At 41.5% G+C, this 23,655-nt stretch overlaps 4 protein-coding genes across 10 annotated transcripts in view; 3 read left to right on the forward strand and 1 right to left on the reverse strand.

The window, feature by feature from the left end:
• The window catches only part of LOC6550611 (flotillin-2), an 88,559-nt gene that overhangs the window by 31,140 nt on the left and 33,764 nt on the right, over positions 1–23,655 (reverse strand). The window lies entirely within an intron of this gene.
• LOC6550634 (glucose dehydrogenase [FAD, quinone]) lies at positions 1,605–11,881 on the forward strand. The gene is made up of 3 exons (XM_001978110.3): positions 1,605–2,731; positions 9,529–9,779; positions 9,864–11,881. Exons 1-3 carry the CDS (start codon positions 2,274–2,276, stop codon positions 11,387–11,389), a joined length of 2,235 nt encoding a protein of 744 aa, XP_001978146.1. The 5' UTR covers positions 1,605–2,273; the 3' UTR covers positions 11,390–11,881.
• Positions 15,351–22,482, forward strand: LOC6550635 (glucose dehydrogenase [FAD, quinone]). The gene is made up of 3 exons (XM_026981614.1): positions 15,351–15,784; positions 19,265–20,270; positions 20,541–22,482. The coding sequence occupies exons 2-3, from the start codon at positions 20,154–20,156 to the stop codon at positions 22,263–22,265; spliced, it is 1,842 nt and encodes a 613-aa protein (XP_026837415.1). The 5' UTR covers positions 15,351–15,784; positions 19,265–20,153; the 3' UTR covers positions 22,266–22,482.
• On the forward strand, positions 19,268–20,153 carry LOC113564484 (uncharacterized protein DDB_G0283357). The gene has a single exon (XM_026981621.1). The coding sequence runs from the start codon at positions 19,289–19,291 to the stop codon at positions 20,138–20,140; it is 852 nt and encodes a 283-aa protein (XP_026837422.1). The 5' UTR covers positions 19,268–19,288; the 3' UTR covers positions 20,141–20,153.

Below are 23,655 nucleotides of genomic sequence, written 5' to 3' on the forward strand. Positions count from 1 at the left end.
TGGGGTTTTTCGGGACCACCATCAAAAACATCACCCCATAGGCAGAAATTGAAGCAATTTTGGTGGTTCCATTGAATGTCGATTAATGGCACAAACTAGTTGCGTTGAATATCCGTTCGATATCAGGTGTGTAATGTAATGTAATGACAATTACTTGGCAAAAATCGTGTTGTGGTTGTCAATTGGCAAATACACACAACCACACACTGATCGAAATAAGACAAACCGGCTAGACAATGAAAACTCTAAATGCCACTAATTTCACTTTGATCTTCGCTTTTTTATTCAACTCGTCGGCTTCTTCAATGCCAAAAACTGGTCAATTGTTTGTGGTTCTTCTGCCAGCTGTCTTTCCAAGTCGAACTTAAAGTCGATAATGTATTGTAAGTACAGTGAAGATTAAGTATCCAACTAAAGTTATGTATGAACCCTTGCGTAAAGGGCACAACAAATATTAAATGAAAAGAAAAACTCTTTTAATATATAATTCAATTGGTTTTTACACAAATAAGCTGTAATTGTACTTCCATATGTTTACGCAAATTTTTAATACAAAACGTTAAATTTATGAAAATCCAGAAATTATTTAAGTGAATCGGTTATGGTTCAATTCCTTGCTAAGGAAACGGTATACGAAGCGGAATTGTATAGTATCGGGTAAAAAACATATGGTGTAGCTTAAACTTTGCAGTTATCGAAGTTCGACTGTTCATCTTGTCGACGTCTTTGCTTAAAAGGCTTACGTGCGCAATCCCAACTATTCAACTGCCGCAGTAACTCGAAGTTGGAACCCGAAATTCGGCCTCAAAATCGAGCCCATCGTTCGCGGAGAGAAGTGCACATAACCGTAAAGTGAGCATGAAGGTCGTCTGGCGTCTGCAAGGAAATTCGAAATCGAAGAAGAAGAAGAAAAAAGAAAGAGGCAGAGGCAGAGGCAGAGGCGGTGCTGAAGGAAAAAACCGCAAATGTCAGATACATCTTCGCATGTGTGTGTGAGCGAGAGGCAGGAGCTGCAAGCGGTTAATTGTAACCGTTTCGCAATGCACAGCATCAGCCATCAACCGCAACCGCAACCGCATCGCATATGCATGTGACTGTGAATGCGAATATCGATGTGGTGGTGCGTGTGGGAGAGTGCGAAAGAGAGGCTCGCGAATCGGTAGCGCAGGCGCAACCGCAAAGCGAAACGGAGAGAATAGGCAGTTGAAACGGTTAAAGATTTTAAACGATTTCTAAATCCTAAAATAAAAAAGTCCCAATTCTCAGTTTTAATAAATAAATTAAATATAGTTTGTACAAACCACTTAGAACATTTTGATTTTTTTTGAGGATACGATAAAAATTTCAGACTAATAATAAAAGAAATAAGATTTAAAAATGCGAATACCAGCGAATGAAACCCAATTAAATGTATGTGCTAATGTTCGCGATCAAAACTGTTTTTAAAACTCAGCTGCCGCGGAAAATGCAGTTGGATTCGTTGGAGAAAAAACGTGCGCATGCGCAACCGATTGTCGGCAGCGACGCCGGCGTCCTCTGCCACGGCTACCGCCTCTGCCGGCGCTGCAGCAGCGGAGACAAAACGTCGCAGGCCAGCGGCTTTTGTGGCTCAGAAACGCAGCGACTGCCAAGCGAGGCGGAAGGCCTAAAACAAACGAAACGGGCTGGCGAGGCGAATTATCCAGTGAACCGGTTAACCGATTATCCATTTTCCATTTTCCGTTGCACGATTACCCATAACCGATACCAAAATCAGCGCGCGCGGCCCAACTAACTATTTCAATTACAATTTATTTATTTTTGTTTCTGTTTGCTCAATGTGTTTACGAGGCCTAAATGAAAGTGCAGAAAGGCAAGTGACTGTGAATGCGAACGTGACAATGGCACAGAGAGAAAACATCACAATATAGTCCACAAAAAGCGAAAAACGCTAAAAAACTCATTATTTACTCCATAAACTTCAAATATTATGGAAAAAAATTGTCGTATTGTTCTTAAGATCGAATTTCTCAACATTAATGACACTTCGATTTCCATTTTAACGTTTGATTTTTCAATACATGAGATATTTGAAATGACCGAATTGTGATGTTTTTTTCTCCGTGTGCTTTGATAGTGAATGCAAAAATAGTGACTAAAAGTGGCCGCAATGCAGTCACAGCAATAAAGCGGAACTAAACCCAAGGAAACGCCCAAAGAAATTCAAGAAAGGAAGCGGAATCCTTCCCTGAAAAACCTTCCACCTAGTAAACCGATTCTCCTCCCCCAAAAACATGGTTGTAGTTCCCGCTCTAGGCGCCGCCGCCGTTTCCGTGGGCGGTCTGCTCTTCAAGGCGAGTGCCGCCTCCAAGGCGGCGGCGGCAGCGGGCGTGGCCGCGGCAGGAGCCTCCAAATTGGGCCTGGCCATTGCCGGCGCTATCAAACTGGCCACCGCTGTAATTGGCGTTGGAAAACTGACCATACTGCCCTTCCTGATAGCGGCGATTGCCTACTACAACTACGATCTCTTCGATCCGGAGAATCGACCCTTTAATGTGCAGCAAGTGGAGCTGGCCTACGATTTCATCATCATCGGTGGCGGTTCGGCGGGCACTGTGTTGGCCTCCAGACTCTCGGAGATACCGCACTGGAAGATCCTGCTCCTGGAGGCCGGTGGCCATGAGACGGAGATCTCCGATGTGCCGCTGCTGTCGCTCTATTTGCATAAAAGCAAAATGGATTGGAAGTATCGGTGAGTCATTTTCATTTTCATTTAGACACAAATTCAACTCAACTTTTTAGAATCTATACACTTTTAAACATTAAAAAGATTGTTAGTCCAATTGGTTGGTTATTGTTGTCCGGTAATTCTTTTTCAAATGCATAAATCTTGGACTTTTTGGCCTCATCATATTTATAATTTTTTCTAAATTTTAATTGTTTCAAGTACATATATAAAAGGTTACTTCCTTATCTCACTCAAGTATTTTTCGATTACTTTACTGGGCCAAATAGTTGGCCTTAGCAGTGGCCGGGCTTGCCCTTTGTTTGCGCCCTTTTTTTTTGGCCAACTCATCTCAATGACGTTGCCATTTTTCCAAAAGCTGGCCACGAATTCTGTCCATATGCTAATCTGCATCGATGAGCTGTAGTCATTAGTATTCGGAATAGACCAAATAGACAGCTCAACTTGAATGGGTTGCGGGTTCAGACGACCAAGACGATGATGATGATATGATGGTGCCAAAGGCCGGATTCGTTTAGTTAGCAACCGCCTGCCAAATTTCAGACTATTTGCAAGCTCTTTTCACACGCAAACAGTAAACCGATTTCAGCACTCGTCGAAAAGAAAGGGAAAATGCACTGACTTATACGATTTGCTCACGTCGAATTTACAGGAAAAGCGACATGTTGGAATTAGTTTCTGGGAAATATTTAATGGCTCCTTAAAAGCACCTAACAAAAATTGCATTAGGAGTTGAGTGCCAGAATTCATGAAGCATATAAGATAGTATTTTAATATAGTTTTATTTTCAACAGAATGGTATTATTCTAGTCCCAGTGCTCATCATTCACTAGATCCATCTTTTTTCAGCATATTGAAAGACATTTTCTTCTCATAACACCATTAACACCAATTACTTTACAACAGTTTTCATTGCATTTCTCTTGATTTGTGGCTTCTGCTCTCCAAAGATCTCATTTCTCGGATCTGGGAACTCGTATCTTTCACTTTTCCTCGGCCACTTTCATTTCCCAGCTCACCCCCCTCCATCCAGAATGTTCCAATTAGATAAAGTCAAACGTGGACCATTACCATTTAGCAGTATCATCTCGATGGATAATCTTCCAGCTTTTTGTGCTTGTGTCTCGCTTTCAGATAGCAATTAAGTGCGGCTTTATATGGCGGTTTGAGCATCTATTAACCGAAAATTTCGTCTTAACAATAAATGGAAAATGATCAGTGCTTCTGAGAGGCTGATTCGAATTAGAACGGGCTACCGTTAGGCAGGCCCTTTGAACCTGAGGCTTCTAAATTTGTTGCATTTTTTTCGGTTTTGGGGTGGGTTCCTCTGATTTCATTCAGATCGTTTTCTATCTCACGGCATTTCATTAGTAACAGCTGATGCCGGTGATCCACGGCCACCTGTGGCCACCGGCTCCCAAATAAACAAATCGAACTTTACTGCTCAATTATTCATGAGCTTTGTCTTTTTTTGGTTTTTTTTCTTGGAATTTTGTCCGAGCGTGTTACCAATACCGTAATCTATTTAACTGTTTAATGTGACAGAGGGCTGGGTGTTTTGGGTTGGGTCTATAGGCCTAGCGGCGATTTATTGGTTCGGTTTTCTTTATGGGTCTTCTTCGCGTTTTGGCTTAAAGTTTCACTTTCAGAATTCCAATTCCATTAGTATTCCAATTCTCTTGTATTGTCTTTCGTTACCTTTCCTTTTCTTCTCCATTCATATTCCCATTCCATTAGATTTTGGCATAATTGAATGCAATATGCGGTTAAGTGCATGCGAAATAAATCATAGGGTGCAAAATCGAGTAAACAATGTAAGCACCGCGAAAAAAGTACACATTACGCTATTAGATTATTATGCTAATATCCAGTTTCAGTGTAAACTAAAGTTATAAACTAAAAGAAAAACTGCAATATCTAAAAATGTAAGCAATTTTCATTTTTTGATTGTAACACAAATTCAACTCTAGTTCCACATAATAACCAACAATTCAATTCTAGTTTCACATAATAACCAAATATCGTTCAGTGCACAAAAACAAAACCCAAACTGAGTGCATCGAGTGTGGCAATATAATCGAGTGTGTTTCTGAATCATTGCATCATTGGCGAACTCGGGAGAGTCGGTAGCAGTATCTGCATTTTTGTATCTCAGCGCTACCAACTCAAATCAGCTGGATCTACAGAGAGCAAAGTATCTGAAAAAGTGTGAGTGTAGTTTGTTTTGGGTGCAATGTGTTCAAAAATCGACACTCGAAAACCGCTTTACAAGCAACGGGAAATTCAGTCTGCAGACTGCAACGAAATTGAATCTGAGTTGGACAGGAAAAAAGAGACAGAGACTCGACAATCACTCTCACGTCAATCATCGCCGGTAATCTTGATTGACTCACTCATGGGCTTAAAAGTTTCACCCAGCTGAGAAAGTCACTGAATTGGTGTCATCAGTTTGGTATCTGCTTGGATTCAGTGTCAAATTTGTGGAGTTCAAGGTCGTGGAAACACGATCATTAGAGTGACAGTTAATTAGAGTTTTTAAACACCCAAGTCCCTTTGCCAACATTTTTTAAAATACTGCCAAAACTCTTGCGGCACTGATAATAAAACAAAAATACATTTGCAACCACCTACTTTCGTTTGCGATTGCAGGATAAGTGCCTAAAAGTTTACAGCTTGCCGCCAAATATTTCATAACCCAAGTCATTTCAAAGTATTCAACTTCGCAGCCAAGCACAGTAGGCGCCGCCTAAAACCAATAATGGTTCTACAGGGTAAACAAGCAGCCAGTTGGGTGGGAGAAAATGTGGCATGGAGGGCCCCCAAAACCTGACTCGTTAGCCCCCGCAAGCAACCCATCTCTCATCTGTGTTGCATTCCACTTGGGGATTACGCAAGTCGAGTTGGCGATGACCCCCAGTCTTATCCGCATCATTAAATTCCCTCCTCGGGATCGTTAATGCCAGAGATATTTTGGCATTCACAGTGGAGACACACCCCTGACGAATTCGAATGCAAACTGCAAGCGGATAGCAGTTTATGGAACATAAATATACAAATTGAAGAGAAAAACGTCGACTCATTATACTATAATATGGTGATGAAAACAATATGTTGAAGTAGCTTCTCTAGAAAGTGGAAAATCTTGTTCATCTTTTATGGAAACTTCCTTTTTAGAACCCTATAAGTTTGTACATCACTTCTCGCAGTGTATATTCTGAGATCGGGATATCCTACGCCGGTCCAGTCCAATTTCCCAACATAAAACCGGATTGTATTGCAGTTGCTACGATAGGTATGGTATAGTGTGATTTAGTATGGCATGGTATAGTATGGTAAAGTGGGTTAGGCGGCCGCAGGTCTGCATGGAAATGGCACAAAACGAAGCGAATGAAACGAGCTGAAATGAAATGAAATGAAACGGGCTGATACCTGGCAATTGCACCTGAATAGCCGGGTTGCCAATCGCCAAAAGCCACTAAAAATCGGCGAGGAGAGTGGCTTATACGTGAGCCGGTTAAATGGACAGGCTTCGGTGGGTTTTTATACTCGAGACAAGTGTCTCGTACCTCGAATTGTGTCAACCGGGCGATAAAAAACCAAGTAGAAAACAAAACAACTGCACACCACGTTTGCCCAAAATGAAGAATCACCGATCAACACTAAATATTGATATGGTTATGGATATATTTCATTTCATTTGAGTTTACACAATCGAACACATGAAACTTGTTGTGACACCAGACGGATCGCAAATATTTGCTGTTAATCTAATTAACACCAATACACCAATGGACAGATTATGTAAAGTGGAAAATTATTAGTCACATATGCATTTATGTTTAGGACGTCGAACTATTGTTTATAAGCTGTATGGCCAATACAAATGTACAGCAAATATTTTAAAGCAACTGATAGAGATTTGAAAAATAGTAGTAAAATAATGGAAACAATAAATATGGCTGTGGAATTTACTGTTAAGCATTTTTCCCACATTTCACTCAGCCATTGCTTTAATTAATAAAAACATTTCCATTAATAAATCGCATGAAACCGTTTTACAACCTAATGCGGCTGCTAAGTGATTTTATATGGCAATCAACAGCAGTTCCATCTGAATGCGTTTCCCCTTAAATTTTGTTGGCTTCTTGGGTTGGGGAATTACTGTGGGGCCTTAACCAACTTTCGGCTAACGAGCATTAAACAATTACGAAAATAATGCAATCAACTCGAATTTTCGGCATGCATATTCATTTCATAAGCGGCAATTATGATTGTTGAGCACGTCGAATGTCCCTAATGCGCGTTTAAATCCACTGTTTCTAGGTTTTTGCAAAAAGAAAAAGAAAATATATATGCACAAATAAAATATAAATAAATAACCCTGAACTGTACCAGCTTCATCGAAAGAAACGCACTGTAGCTTAAATAGTTAACATTATGTCACTAATGTCTTTTGATGATCTTTTGCAGATCACTTTTTAAAATGTGTGTTGAAGCCTAATAATAATTATCATTGTCATATAATAAATATATTATTTTAGCCAAACAGTGACTGAAATCAATGAAATAGTTTGATTTCCGCTGAAAGGACTCTCCAATCGTTACCAAAATTCAAACAATTGCCTTTAGGACAAGATGTACACGCCCACACCCACAAAAAACCCAAGTAACTAAGCGAAATGAGTTAATAATAATTTGTTACGTTTATGTGAGTTAACTGTTAAATGGCAAATAAAAAGCAAACAAATTGCGTCAGTTGGGCGTCTCGCACAGTGGAAGGCCGAAGTTGAGGCGAAAGTTTTTTCTTTTCTTATTTTCCCTCTCAATTTTGTTTACCTGTGGGTTTCGATGTATGGTTGCACCTGTACTACCTCTGGTATCTATGAGAAATGGCCGCAGCACGTAGCCAATAAGTCAGTATGCCAAACAATGTGCCACAGTGGGGCTACAGTGGCGCGAATCGATATTAATGGCTCGTCAACGAGGGGTTAGCCCTATCTACCTATTCATCACCGATCTGGGCAGCATAAATCAGAGGTCCAATATGTGCATGTCGTATGCTAATTACGCATACCCCTACCCTAATCGCTCAACCTCTAACTAATATAAAAAGACACAAATAAATAAAATGCAGGGACAGGTTTGACACCCTAACCGCAAGAGAGGCAAGTGTATTCAAAAAGACAAGTGAATAATGGACAATTAACACTAATCCACCGACTAAAATTCAGCTAAGTGGGAATTATGAATTATTATTTTAAATAAAATAAATTCGTCTAATCAAGATCGAATATAGGAAAGGGAAGTTTCGCGAGACAATTTTCTGGCTGTAAAAAGGTATGCGCTTAGTTTTAAAGGCGATTATGCTAGCTTGAATGTTAAAGGGTATCACCAACTTCGTGGCAACTATATTATTTTATTAAATTTAAACTCTTTCTCTTTCTCCTTGGCTTTGGCACGCTTTTCGCTTTTCGCCCCGCAGCACGCCATGTTAGCCAAGTAAAATCATTGCTGATCAAGTTTTCCGCAACTGACTTTTGATTTCCGTTTGTTTTCTTCGTCGTCGCCGGTTTCTCAGCCGAACGTGGCTTAGTTAACTTGGCTAAGTCGCGTCTTGATTGTTGCCTGTCACTGGTAATTTGTATTTTCATTAACGACAAGACAAAAATGTCTTCCTATGTGTTTAGCAGCGGGTATAATGGGCACCCAAAAGAAAAGGAATTTCGGTTTATTAGATTCGGAAGAGCTAAGATGAAAAGAGACAATAAAACAAAACGTTTTGTTTGCCAATTTGTCGGTTTATATTGGCTGCACTCACGGCAGGAGAAAATGCGAATAATGCTGGGAACTTTGCAATGAGATTATTATCTTAACAAATGCGTAACTTCAACTGGGATATCCGCTAATTGGTGGTGCTCGAAATTGCTGGGTGGAAATAATCGTGTGTTTTTTAATTTTGTTCGCCCCTTTTTTTAATATTTTACATTTCTTTCCTCTGATTTCTACTTTATGCAGTTAAATTTCCTATTTTCTATACAGAAATAAAACAAACTGCATGTTTCCTATGATGAACTTTTAACTCGAAATATTTAGGACACTATTTCTTAAGAAATACATTTGAATTATTGTCTGTTTAGATTGTCTGGCTATGCATCTTTCTTATACCTTCAAGTAATTAAAACTTTTATCGACCTATGCTTTTTACTTATAAAATTTTTACTATTTTCAATTTGCTTTTAAAGTAACCATAAATTTTATTATCTTAATCCTGTTTTTAGCTGTGTGGTGTTTTTAACCATGCTTGAGCAACATATCCGCAACCTCCGCAGTACTACAATCCACACTTTAAATGCCATTCGTAGATACTCATACTCATGGATACCATTTAAAGCAACTTAAAGGGCAAAAGTACGAAGGGGAGGTCGCTCGGTTCATTGCCTCATAGATATTTCTCAGTTTTTGTCCAAATGAGCGTTTAACACCGGCTTTGGGTTTGTGTTGTAATTAAGTTGGCCACTGGGCAATTTACCAAAATTTTTGCCCCTTTTTTTTCGGGGGAGTGGGCGTGGCACCTCTGGGACTAATGCGCTTTCATTGTCGCTTTTGTTGACTTGCCACAAAAAAAGTAATCGGATATCTCTCCCAGCTTGTTTGGTCTTGGCCAGATTCGCTAATTGTTTTCACCCCAGTCGAAATCTTTGTGGCTACTACACGGCTATTTCAATAAGCCAATTTTGAAGATTTTCACCTTCTTTCTCTTTCGTTTTCTAATCTACAATATATTTATGTGTATTTTTTTACAGCACCCAACCTCAGCCGACAGCTTGTCAGGCAATGAAGGACAAACGCTGCTGCTGGACGAGAGGAAAAGTCTTGGGCGGCAGTTCGGTGCTGAATACAATGCTGTACATCAGGGGAAACAAACGAGACTTTGACCAGTGGGCGGATTTTGGAAATCCCGGATGGTCCTACGAGGAGATTCTGCCCTACTTCCGGAAGTCTGAGGATCAGCGGAATCCCTACTTGGCCAGGAACAAGCGCTACCATGGCACAGGTAAGTCGAAGGCTATTTAAATGGAAGGATATTTATTCTCAATATTTCGCAGTATGAAATTGATAAATAATATCTTGTTTTCAGGTGGCCTTTGGACCGTCCAGGACTCGCCGTACAACACGCCCATTGGACCAGCATTTCTGCAGGCTGGCGAGGAAATGGGCTACGACATCGTGGACGTGAATGGAGAACAACAGACGGGTTTCGGCTTCTATCAGTTCAACATGCGACGTGGTTCGCGCAGCTCCACGGCCAAATCATTTTTGCGACCAGCTCGCCTGCGACCCAATCTGCATGTGGCACTCTTTTCGCATGTCACCAAGGTCCTAACCGATCCGCATACGAAACGAGCCACTGGAGTTCAGTTTATACGAGATGGAAGGCTGCAAAATGTGTATGCCACCAGGGAGGTGATCCTGTCGGCCGGAGCCATTGGATCGCCACATCTGATGATGCTATCGGGTATTGGACACGCCGATGAGTTGGCCAGAGTGGGCATACCATTGGTGCAACATCTGGCGGGCGTGGGACAGAATCTGCAGGATCACATTGCCGTTGGCGGCATTGCCTTCCTCATCGACTATCCCATATCGATTGTGATGAAGAGAATGGTCAATATCAATACCGCACTGAGGTATGCCATCACAGAGGATGGTCCTTTGACCTCCAGCATTGGCTTGGAGGCGGTGGCTTTTATTAATACAAAATACGCCAATGCCAGTGACGATTGGCCCGATATGAACTTTATGATGACCTCGGCATCGGTGATGTCCGATGGCGGCAGCCAGGTGAAGACGGCCCACGGCCTAACCGATGAGTTCTACCAGGAGGTGTTTGGGGAGGTCAACAATCGCGATGTCTTTGGCATTTTCCCCATGATGCTGAGACCGAAGAGCAGGGGCTACATCAAGCTGGCCTCGAAGAATCCCCTCAGGTATCCGTTGCTGTATCACAACTACCTCACCCATCCGGATGATGTCAATGTTCTGAGGGAGGGCGTCAAGGCGGCGGTGGCCATGGGTGAAACCCAGGCGATGAAGAGATTCGGAGCGCGATTTTGGAACAAACCAGTGCCGAATTGTAAGCACCTGAACCTGTACACCGATGACTACTGGAACTGCTTCATCAGGCAGTACACGATGACGATATACCATATGAGTGGTACGGCCAAAATGGGACCACCAACGGATCCCTGGGCAGTGGTGGATCCCCAGCTGCGGGTCTATGGCATACCCGGACTGAGGGTTATAGATGCCAGCATAATGCCGGCCATTACGAATGGCAATATCCACGCGCCGGTGGTGATGATCGGCGAGAAGGGTGCAGATATGATAAAGCAACTGTGGCTTACCCCCACCACGGCGCCCGTGGGCGTTCAAGGTCAGGGGCCGAGCCCGCGTCAAGGTCACAGCACGAGCCCAGCGCCACCACCACGAACCCAGTGGCGGAGTAAACGATCATTGAACTCCACGGAAACGGAAACAGAAACAAAAACGGAAACGGAAACAGAAACGGAAACCGAAACGGAAACGGAACCAGAAACGGAAGCCAGTGAAAAGTTGGACATTGGAACATCATCTGTACATCAATGGCCACTGCCAAGGTCGTAGCTATTGAAATTGAGGGGGGTTTCAAAGGGATCAATCGGGTGCGGTGGGGTTTGTTGGGGTGTGTTTGGTTCATCAGTTGGAGGGGGGTTAGCACAAATTTCCGCCTTCTAAATAAATTTAATTTATTAAGCTCAACTTGCTCAGCTCATTGTCACTGTTTTTCGCTCTGTAGCCAAAAGAATAAATGAATTACAATAACCATTCTTCGCAAGGAAGCCCTGTCTGCTCCACCCATGATCGTAGTCATTTAAGCGCTTCATGTAAATATCGAGTCATTTATGCTAATTCTTAAATTTTTTTTTAATATCGCTCGTCTGTTGTGTGTGTCCAATCGAAATGTGTATTTTTTGTTTTACTTTTATTGTTTGTTTGACGCCGCGTACACTTGGAGTACCTCAATTAGTTCGTAAGCCGAAGTTTACGATTACGATGCAAATGTTTGGTTAGTTCTTAAAAGTATGTATAGAATACCAATAAAACGAATAAAACTAATTTTACCTCAAGCGTTGCTTTCATGAAGATAATAAAGACTGGTTCAGTTCATTTCACATTAAGTATACACGAAAAATCCCTTTAACCCAACTTGATTTATTTACTTTGCACACTTAACTATTTGGTCTAAAAATCAGTCGAAAGTTTGAAAGTAATAGCTTAAAGTTTGTAGTGCAAGGTATATTCCGGCAACTTACAGTTTGACACCGGGCTCACAAATTTTTATTAAGATACAGTTTGAAATTCACCATCAAAAGCTTATCCAAAGCTTACCTGTAATGAAAGATATCAACAGAGATTATTAGTAAGCAAATATTTTCAAATGAAAGCTTAACATTTGTAAAGTCGGCTAAAAAGCAGGCTTACGATTTTGAGAGCTTTGAGAAAGCTGAAGACTTTCTTTAACCGAGCTAAAATAGGCAAGCTAAACTAATTTTTTTAAGTCCCACCATTAAAAGTGCTCAGATAAAGATATAAGTTACCATCTCTTATTCCACTTCTTGTCAGAACATGTGCTAAACATATCAATCAATTTAACAGATGACAATTTAAGTACACAAATGCCACTTAAGAAAATGGAGCTGATAATTCCAAATGTCGAATAGCTGCCCTAAAGGAAACTCCTCCATAAATATCTAATGGATTAAATCATTTGAATTGCGATTTTATTGGATTGTGCAAGACACCTATGTACTAGCAGCATATCAGTCCTCAGAAATGAGCAAGGAAATGTTACGCAAGCCGATAACCAATGCAGTTCCTCATTTTCCACATCGGAACGGATATTTTCCAGCGGATCTAAGTAATTTGATGCGGTTAGGTGCGTTAATGCCAATGCCATAATGCGATCATGATCACCCTTCGGCAAATTAATAGCATTTTTACAATTTCATTTACGATTTCGGTTACAGCCGATGATGATTGCAATTAGTCCGCCTCTAATGGTGAGCAATCACAGTAGCTAGCGGTGCGTAGAGGTATAATAAATAATTCCCAATTAAATAATGCATTTTGGTCGGCTAAAATAATTTGTTAACAAAATGCACTACACATCAAGGCGTTGTGTGCCTGGCTAATTGCCGCAGGTACTGCTTATTTTTTTTGCCATAGATATCCCCATCAGCGTTTTCTTTAGCATTTTTTTTGTTTTGCACTTGGGTCGCGGAAGACGGCCATAAATCTGATCCACATGCCTAACTAGATTCCACCTGTGTGCAGCACTATAGGCCCAACATAAAGGCCCCGATTCCGATTTCAATTCCAATTGCAGCGCTCTCAAGTGCAACGCATAAATATTTATGCTGCAAAGCAATGACCGTCCAAAATTTTACAGTCATCTGAACGAAAATGAAAGTTGCCCGCCACCGGCGGCTTCTCAGGCCCCACGATCCCCTTTTCCTTTCCCAGCTGCTCCATTTCAAACCTATCCACTTTTGCCCCCACGAAATGCGGCACTGGAAACAATTTATGCAGTTTTCCACATTTTATTTGAGACTGACCATTATTCTTACCTCTTTTAGACTGGGAACAACGTAGTCAAAAATTTGATACTTAGAAAAGGCTCTTTATACATAATTTGGTTAGAAATGGTCATAGAGATAAAAGAAAAACTGATTTGTAGAACTTATTACCAATTCAAAAATCGCTCATCACGTTTTGGCGGATTTAAAATAATTAATAATTTTTAATAATTTAAATATTACGAGCTCAACAAAGTATGACATTCCATATTTGGACCATTATTTCCAATTTAAGGGAGGATTTTTTTAGAAGGAAAAAGAGAAAAATAAAAATTACACATCTAAGATGGTTGTTATAATCACAACTTGGTTAAATTCTTACTATTTCGGACGAAAAACTTTAATAGTCGCCCTTATTTAAGTGTCTAAGATCTTAACACGAATATAAGTTATAACCGTGCTAATTATAAAAATATGAAATAAAAGATAGTTTGGTGTACCATTGTTCCCAGTGCAATGTCAAGCTCGAAATCGGCTCTTTAGCCTAACTTTTGGCCTGGTTGTCGGAAGCCGGCAACATGCAAAAATATATTTGCATTCGCAGCGGAACAACGAGCTGCGCCGCTCCGCTGGCGAAAATACAAAAAAAAGCACGTTGCTCACCCCTCGTATTTATTTATTTTCGGTCTCCGTCTCTGTTTTTGCATAGAGTTCAATGCAGGGGCAATTGCACCTGATAATGCCCCCAGAGGTCGCAGGTTTCACAGAGTGGCTCAACTCGTTGACTTGGCTAATGAATGGAGCTAATGTGAATGCATTTATTTGGAGTGGGTAGTGGGTTTCCCGCTGGCAGGCGGAATCGACAGGGGGAAGTAATAGATTTTAAAAATTAAATGTATTAAAAAAATAAATATGAAAAATATACTTCTGAACTATCTTAAGTCTAACTGTCTTATATGCAATTCCTGTTGATCCACAAATCCTATGTACATATTTCAAGCTGTAAACAGTGATATCGCAATACTCTGATCTTTTCCCCAGGCACAAGTACTCCTAATAAATTCGGTATCGGGCACTTTTACCCTTCGATTGCATCGCTTGTCAAATGAAATGGAATGGTATGGAGTACGAGTAAGCAAACCGGAAATCTCCATCTCGGTGCCGATCTGTATGGCCTTGTTGCTATTGGGGCCCCAGTTAAACGCTCAACTTTTGAATTGGGAATCATGAATAATAAAACGTTAAGTCAATTGCCAGACTTGTAAATCGCTGGCGATGATCGCTGCGAGCAGTTTTGGCTCAGCCAAAGAAAGCCTCCAAAACTGGCCGACGTACTTCTCTTTTCCCAATGCATCGCCCTCTCTCTTTCTGAAGCGGTATCCCCGTCCTGTTCTACACAGTTCCCAAAAGCTTTTGCAATGGTAATACAAACGTTGAATGGAGCACGTAGCTCAATGACAAAACCCGAAGACAGCCGAGTCGAAGCCCCATGAAATGGAAACGAAATCGAAAGTGCCGTCTTCTCATGGTAAGTCACTGAAAATAATTTGTAAAAAAACTGTATGCCCAAAATATGTTACCAAACTAACAAATGCAAGTTTTAGATTTGCACTGAAACTAATTTTAAAGTCAGTAAAAATCGTAATGCAATTAGCTCGCTCCAGAGAACAAATAAGTAGGGAAAAATCGTTAGATGTTCGTACTGATTTAATATCTTATATAACCTTAAATAGCTGTTTGAATATTAAGGTTTCATTTTTTTTTCGGTGTACCCATTTTGTAAGCAGCTTTACGGATATTTCTCCCTCTGCTTTCAACTCTCTCTGCGGGCCTGAAGCTCGGACTTTTGTTTGTGCTTCGACTTGCACTCAACGGATATAAGTTGTTGTTATCATTTTGGAGTGCGAGGGAAAAGCTTGCGAAGGCCGTACGAAAAGCTACTTCTTCATCATCTTGGCCGTCTTCAGCCAGTCCAATGTGGCCAAAAGCAAACCCAAAAGCGAATTGTTCATTGAACAAGACGAGCTCGTGGCGTGCGTTTCGCAGTGAGCGGCAAAATATATATCACAGATATATGTACGGTATATAAATATTTCAGTGATCGGTAGTGAAACGAAATCGCCTTGGACAATTATCACTTGAAAAAGAAATAACAGTGCAATAAATCGTACTTTGTCCCTTATTTTTTGTCTGTTAGTTTTGTTGTTTTTTTTTTGTTTTTTTTTTTTTTGCATTATCTGTTGCCGTTTTGAAAGATGAAAGACGGCAACAGCAGTCATGGTAATCGTGAGTGAGACAAAGGAAAGTGGCAGGCAGTCGCGTTCAGTTTGAAGCCGCCACACCACAGAAAAAATAAATAAATAATCCGTTCCAGCTTCGGAGCAACTGCAGCTACTGGACAACCAAATCAGCGGCCACAAATATACCAACCAAAAAACCACAGGCAAGTGTACCAAACTTAAGTGAGACTTGATAAACACCTACGACTATGTGCATTTGAATAAATTTAAGTCTCAGAAGTTAATATGTTCAGAAATATGAGAACGAGTAGTATAGCTTTAAGTTATTAATATTCGCAAGGAAAATAAGAAATTATTTGTTTACTTTTTGGGCAAAAATTAAAGATTCGTCTGCTGCCGTAGACAGTTCTCTTGCGCAAAAGATGCATTCATTTAGCATTTGTTGTCTAAGTTGATAATTGCATACATCATAGTAAACACTGATTAAATAAAAGGTCAACTCTTACAAGCTTTATAAATACATTCGTTAATAAACACACAAATAACCATTAGCTCGTACATTAACACCTATTTGCATTCATCCAAGACAACATGCGCACACATCAAGTGCGGTCATTTTCACTTTTATTTTTATGTAACAATAACGAAACCAAAGGGTCACAACTTTGGCAGAGATGGAAAAAAAGGCCGCCAAAGAAAGACTAAGAAGCGGAGGCAAATAAACATTTGGAAACAAGGAGGCGAATACTACTAGCAGCCAGATATTCTTATGTAAGACTCCACCCAAAAACGCCTTGCGGTTGAAGTGGTGCTATTTGTTTGTGGTCTATTCACACTTTCTACCGCCGATACGGTGGCATTACTCCAGCGATCCGGCGATTGGTATATCCATCTCCTCACACCTCTGTGCGAATTATTATCAATTTGTGCACGTCGCAGCCATAAAGAGGCAATCATGGAGCGCGTGTATCGCCACTGGCACTGCGTATGCATACGACTCGGGCAATTAAAAGCGCCAAGCAGGCCAGCAAGAAAGTCAGTAGTGACACTATAGAGCCAAAGCTACATAACCAAATGATTCGAATAGTCAACTGAGAGAGCCGAAAATGGAGCAGGGAAAACCCTGGGAAGTGGCGACAAGTTGGCCCAAATGCAAGGGTCAGTCAGTAAAATTCTTAAAGAAATACAAAATTTGTAGTTTAATAGCTCTTATTTTAATCTTGTATTGAGAGCATAGAATACTATCATGACATTTTTTTACAATTAATTTATGCAACTATAAAATAGAAAGCAAGGGAGTCAGAAACTGTAGAGATATGCATAAATCTGTTAACATCTACATGAAGTTCAGCTGAAATAATATGTTTAAATAAACATAATCAAGGAAGTTACATTACCTAAAATATATTTATGAAATAAAAACCACCAAGTAATCGTTTAAGTCAGTGAATACACCTTTCGTGCCTTAGTCTCTCAATTAATCACAGTCTTCCCAAACGTAAAGGTAGTAATTATTTAATTTTCAGGTGTCACCTAGCAACTGCAGCACACACAGCAAGGAAATTAAAGTTTCTATTGTTTTTCCATACTATTTCTACGTTTTCTCGCGTGTGTTTGCTGGCCAAGTTGGGCTTCTTTAATGTGTCACGGTACCATGACTCAGCCAACTGTCGAGAAAGCGTTCAGCTGGAGTAAAGTAGCTGAAATTACTTGCCACACTCGGACTAGATTTATGTGGCTATGGGACGACCCACAATGGGCAGGGCACACAGAAAAAACAAATAAGTAAGCCAACAGAAATCCGTGAAAATGTCGTCAATTATGGGGCATAAAGTCTGGCCATAATTAAAAGCCGTCAAATCATAATTGGCAGGCAGTTGAGCACCAACAATGAAATAAAAAAAATAAGCCAAAAAACTGCGGCCACTTGCTAACAATGTGTGAATTGCATAATGACGATCTGAGCCAACGAAATAAATGGATGAATCGACATCAATGTGATGTAAAAATGCCCGAGAAAACCTAGCCCAGTATTGCGTCAAACAGAAAAAATAGGTAGACATGCGTATATGGCTTGGAGGGTTTTCCTTTGTCACTCCGCCCAAGGGCGTTGCATAAATTAGCGGGCAGTGTTGCGTCTGCCTTTAACGGGGATTTGAGTGAATGAATTTTTCAGATTTTCGATTTAATTTCTGCCGTCTGCCGCTGATGATGTTTGTTTTTTTCGTGTTGTTTTTTTAGTGTTTTTAGTTACATGGCAACCGTCGAGCCGTTCAAATCGCTGAAGCGAAATTGCCCGGTAAAAATTGTTATATATACACATATTTTATATCTCAATTTGGCTAACAGCATATTGCGCGGCTAAAAATAGACAACTATTTTCGGTGCGGTTAATTAATCGGGAGCAGTTCCAGAGCATTTATTTTCCAGTGTTGTGACAGAGGTACCCCAAAAAAAAAAAAAAGAGAAAAACTAAAAAACCAGAAAACATGCATAAAAAGGGAAAAATAAAACAAATATTACATACAATAGCGATTACATGAAATACGAGTACCGTATGTAGGAAGCTCGATGTCGCTTGGCTTTCACTGCGATCGCTTTAAATCGAGAGCGCAGGGGGAAAACTGGAAAAACCACAGAAAAACAACAACGACAGGAGCTGGACGGCAATTAAGCCCCGATGCCGCCAGTGGACAAACAAAATAACGAAATTACATTTTACAGGCTTAGACATTGAGACATTCGAGACTCTCGAGAGACAAGAGACAACAAAAATCAAGAGTCGAGGATTTTTTTTCTGTTTGCTTTTTCCGCCTGTCAAACGGCATTGAACTTGAAAAACTAGCCAGCAAGAGAAAGAAAAATAGAGAAATATATGCAGCCGCGGAGAGACAATATAATACTATATACAAATAAGAAAAGAAAATGAATGGCTATCTAATGAGATGCAGCTGACATCATTTGAATATTTATATTTTTTTAATTCAATTTCAACGCGATTTGATAACGTTTTATTTTCGTTGCTTGCGAAAAATGTAAGCAAGTTCGTTGCCTAAGTCTTTTATTTGACTACGCGTGTAACAGCGCCATCTGTTGGTTAACGATTGCCAAACTGGAGGCTTTGGAATATATACACGAATTTTGGATGTATATAGCGGCTTCCGCTAGTCCATAATGCTTGCATGTTGCTGATTTACGAGCCAGATTCGGTTTCGTTTTTGTTTTTGCGTGCGAAGTCATGCAACAATGGCAAACATGTTAACAAGAAATCCGAAAAAAAGCCACTACAATGCTCATCAGCTACCCATTATCCATAAATGGACAAATGATAGCGCAGCTCCCACGCTTTTGATTGTCGTTATCTGGAAATGGTCGAGAGCTGGTTGCTCCATCAATGGATTAGGGTGGGAAATATCAAGATGTTGCCAGCCAAACCATAATAATGATAGCAACCAAATCAATCAAAATAGAGTTGTAAAATGTGGTTGCATGAATTTTGATTATATAAAAGCCAACACTTTAGCAAATTGATTTTATAAAGAAGGCTATCCCTTAATTCTATTTATTATTTAATCACTTAGTTTACAAGTTCGAAATCCAAATATTGCAGCAAAAAATGTGACTAAAGTTCTTTCTTCTTTGAAAAGGGTTTTTAAAATTGTGTCTAACTTGTATCGTTGCAGTTCTGTTCATATTTCTGTCAAAATATGGGCCAAGAGATATCGCAGCAGCAAAATCAGCAACACCAACAACACCAGCAGCACCAACAACAACAACTACCCCACCACAAACGACAACCCCAGCGAAAAAGCTTCAGCGGCATCAGCAACACCAATCAGCCGATCTACACGCCCACAAGTCACCTATCCACCAGCTCCTCCACCACCACCAACGAATATAGCCACACGAATACCACTAACAATATCAATAATAACAACAATCAGAACTACCGATTGCGTCACAAGTACAACTTGAGCAAACAAACCTACGAAAGGAGCAAGATACCGGCGAGTGCAGCGAGTACAAGTCAATCGGATACGGATTCGCATTACGCCAAACTAAACCTGCAGAGGAGCAGTTCGCAGAGTTCCGATAGCGGCATCTACAATTCGTCCTGCCACTGCAGCTCCATATCCTCGATATCGGTCGTCAGCAGTAGCGCGAGCAGCAGTCGCAGCAGCAGCAGCTCTAGTCGCGGTTGTCCCAGTTCCCTGGTGTCCAGCAAATCGAACCGCTCGCTGGACAAGCAGAAGCACTACCTAAGCCATCACCTGTACATCAAGTCCTATCTGGACATCTTGGAGGAGGACGAGCGGGCACGGGCTCACTTCAAATCCGCTCGTCCGGGCGGCATACGCAACTACACGCCCAAGATCTTGGCCAGCGGGGAATCGAGCTTATCGGGCAATTCCAGCACCAACACAGCCCTATCATCCAGTGCTCCAGCCCATTGTTACGGGCTTGGCAAGAGGACAACAGCCGGCGGCACAGGCGGAACAGGCGGATCAGGTGGAGCAGCATCAGGAGCAGGCGCAGCTGGTACGGATCCGTGGATTTGACAATTACTGAAACATGGCGTTTGGCACAATGACGTCTTTGCTTGGCATGATCCCGCTGCTGGCGATCGGCATGAACTTCTATCGCTATCAAAGCGTAGATCCCGAGAACAAGGTCCAGGAGCCAACCGTCGTAAGTTGCATGTTCCAAATTCATGAAAATTCGTGAAAATATGTACCTCTTTAACAAGTCAGTGGTTGACTCTTTGGTCAATTAAACATTTAGTTATCATCTATCATTTAGTTAGATACCCATTAGATTAGCTGTTCTACATAATGGTAGCTCAGCTATATCTTAATAGGCAAATCGACTCCTAATTACTCATATTTGTAGGTATTTAAAGTATCCTTTGCATACACTTAAAGGCTTTTCAAATATATTTATAAACTTCCCATTTTTTAGATACGTCGTCAGTATGATTTTGTGGTGATTGGCGGCGGATCCGCTGGAGCTGTGGTGGCGAATCGCCTGAGTGAGGTGCGCAATTGGACGGTTCTGCTACTGGAAGCCGGCGGCGATGAAACGGAGATCTCGGACGTGCCAGCTCTGGCGGGCTACCTGCAGCTAACGGAGTTGGACTGGAAGTACCAGACAACGCCCTCATCCACGCGGCAATACTGTCAGGCGATGAAGGGCGATCGCTGCTTTTGGCCAAGAGGAAAAGTGCTGGGCGGCAGTTCCGTTTTGAATGCCATGGTCTATGTTCGTGGCTCCAAGAACGACTATAATCATTGGGCATCGTTGGGTAATCCGGGCTGGGACTATGACAGCATGCTTAAGTACTTCCTGAAATCGGAAGATGTACGTAATCCCTACCTGGCGAAGACGCCCTACCACGAAACGGGCGGATATCTAACGGTTCAGGAGGCCCCATGGCGTACGCCACTCTCGATAGCCTTCCTCCAAGCGGGCATGGAGATGGGCTATGAGAACCGGGACATTAATGGAGCCCAACAGACGGGCTTTATGCTCACGCAGAGCACGATTCGCCGTGGTGCTAGATGCTCCACGGGCAAGGCCTTCATCCGTCCGGTGCGTCAGCGTCAAAACTTTGATGTCCTGCTCCATGCGGAGGCCACCAGGATTCTGTTCGACAAGCAGAAGCGAGCCATTGGTGTGGAGTACATGCGGGGTGGTCGCAAGAATGTGGTATTCGTGAGAAGAGAAGTGATAGCGAGTGCTGGTGCTCTGAATACTCCCAAATTACTGATGCTTTCCGGAGTTGGTCCAGCCGAGCATCTGCAGGAGCACAATATACCAGTTATATCGGATCTCCCGGTGGGCAACAATATGCAGGATCATGTGGGTCTGGGTGGACTCACCTTTGTGGTGGATGCTCCACTGACCGTCACCCGCAATCGTTTCCAAACCATACCGGTTTCCATGGAATATATACTAAGAGAACGCGGTCCGATGACATTCTCGGGCGTGGAAGGTGTGGCCTTTCTGAACACCAAGTACCAAGACCCTTCGGTGGACTGGCCCGATGTACAATTTCATTTTTGCCCCAGCTCCATCAACTCCGATGGCGGCGAGCAGATAAGGAAGATACTGAATCTGCGAGATGGTTTCTACAACACGGTGTACAAACCACTGCAGCACAGTGAAACCTGGTCTATACTGCCCCTGTTGCTGAGGCCCAAAAGCACCGGATGGGTGCGCCTGAACTCGAGGAATCCGCAGCATCAGCCCAAAATCATACCAAACTACTTTGCCCACCAGGAGGACATCGATGTGCTGGTCGAGGGCATCAAGTTGGCAATCAATGTCTCGAATACTCAGGCATTCCAGCGTTTCGGCTCCAGATTGCACAACATCCCACTGCCAGGCTGCAGGCATTTGCCATTCCAGTCGAATGAGTACTGGGCCTGTTGCATCAAGGAGTTTACCTTCACCATTTACCATCCCGCCGGCACATGTCGCATGGGACCCAGTTGGGATGTTACCGCAGTGGTGGATCCGAGATTACGGGTCTACGGGGTATCCGGAGTTCGCGTGGTGGACGCCAGCATTATGCCAACGATCGTCAATGGGAATCCCAATGCTCCGGTCATCGCCATTGGCGAAAAGGCCTCCGATTTGATCAAAGAAGATTGGGGCGCCAGACGGGCGCATACTTCCACTTAGTTAAGAAGTTGTCTATCGCTAATTTATGTTTCAACTAGTCAAATGTGGATTAACTGATGTAATGTTATCGCTATGTGTTTTTGTTTTATCAAATTCCTCGTTTTGTTCACCGTTAAATTTATGCTTAGGTTTGAATAAGTTTAGTGTACAAAATCCCACAAAACAGTTTTTTTTATTACTTTATCAAGCATTTGATTAAATATTTATGTACCTATTTATTAAAGAAAATTCGTTTTTTACTCTCGTTACTTGGTTATTTATGGGGATGGATGTTTTCGTTTTATTAAAACAAATAAATTACCAATTTAAATTAATGCTTTTTGGTTTGCATTTCGAACTCTATCCCATCTATTTACCAATGTTTGGTTTGTTTGATGTGCGTTTTCTTGATAATTATATAGATTGTTAGAATTTACTATCTTTTTTGTGGTCAAATACATTTTATCTACATGAAAGTCTTATGTTACACAAAGGATACTCTCACTCTCATGTAAGATTACATGACAACTGTCATTTATTTGATTGTTTTGAAAAGCCAGTATTTAAGCCAAGGAAATTGATTAAAAACAGCTTGAACGATCATTTTTAAAAATAAACTTATGCGCATATATATCACACATGTCTCTATTTATGAGTATTAATTAATTATTGTATGTTTAACTTTGGCTTTTGTTGTATCTTGTGCGTTTAGCATGTACATGAACCGTGGTGAACCGTAAGCTAAGACTTCAACCGCAGAGAAAGTGAAGTCACGAAGTTTATAATTTGTATTCAATTTTTTGATTTGCCTTAAGTGCTGGGCGTTATTTTGCGCACGCCCCTTTTGGCCAGTTTTCTGGGCTGCCCACTCTTCCGCTTTACCAAAGCCAAATGTCAAAAATTGCCAGTATGATCGAAAAATGCCCCCGCGATGGCTCCTTGAAAAGTTTAAACTCTCTGCAGTTTTAATATGCTGATGATGGTTTCCGTAATCGCCCGCCTCCTTTCTTATGGCCGTGGGCGTGGCTTTGATAGTCAGGCTTCCGTGTTGCCATCAAAATAAGAAACAAAAATATATGTATCCCGTTTCGCTTTGGAGCGCTCAAGTGTGCCAAGGTTATTCAAATTTATTGACCACATAGCCAGCTTTTCGGCACGTTTTATTTCGTAGGTGTCAGTTGAAAGTTTGGGCAATGCCCTGTCGACAATTATCGACTGCCAGCGAAAAGCCGGACAATTGCGAATTTCGCATGCAACTTCCAGGGAAGCCCAATACCATACGCCACCCAGTAATGATAATATTGCAAAAATAAATAACAACAAAGAGCAACACAGCAATAAATGAAACCGAGTCTATAAACCACCCAAGGCGATGCCCAGACTTCTTATATAAGGCCCTCTTTCGGGGTTA

This window comes from Drosophila erecta, unplaced genomic scaffold (assembly GCF_003286155.1).
Source record: "Drosophila erecta strain 14021-0224.00,06,07 unplaced genomic scaffold, DereRS2 tig00000126-arrow-pilon, whole genome shotgun sequence".
NCBI classification, from domain to species: Eukaryota; Metazoa; Arthropoda; class Insecta; order Diptera; family Drosophilidae; genus Drosophila; species Drosophila erecta.

What these genes read in the sequence shown, in the direction of transcription:
- LOC6550635 (XM_026981614.1), top strand. Translation starts at nt 20,154, where the DNA reads ATGGCGTTTGGCACAATGACGTCTTTGCTTGGCATGATCCCGCTGCTG. An exon ending in AGGTCCAGGAGCCAACCGTC is followed by an intron (nt 20,271 to 20,540) that starts GTAAGTTGCATG and finishes CCCATTTTTTAG; the next exon opens with ATACGTCGTCAGTATGATTT.
- LOC113564484 (XM_026981621.1), top strand. Translation starts at nt 19,289, where the DNA reads ATGGGCCAAGAGATATCGCAGCAGCAAAATCAGCAACACCAACAACAC.
- LOC6550634 (XM_001978110.3), top strand. Translation starts at nt 2,274, where the DNA reads ATGGTTGTAGTTCCCGCTCTAGGCGCCGCCGCCGTTTCCGTGGGCGGT. An exon ending in AAAATGGATTGGAAGTATCG is followed by an intron (nt 2,732 to 9,528) that starts GTGAGTCATTTT and finishes ATTTTTTTACAG; the next exon opens with CACCCAACCTCAGCCGACAG. An exon ending in CAAGCGCTACCATGGCACAG is followed by an intron (nt 9,780 to 9,863) that starts GTAAGTCGAAGG and finishes TCTTGTTTTCAG; the next exon opens with GTGGCCTTTGGACCGTCCAG.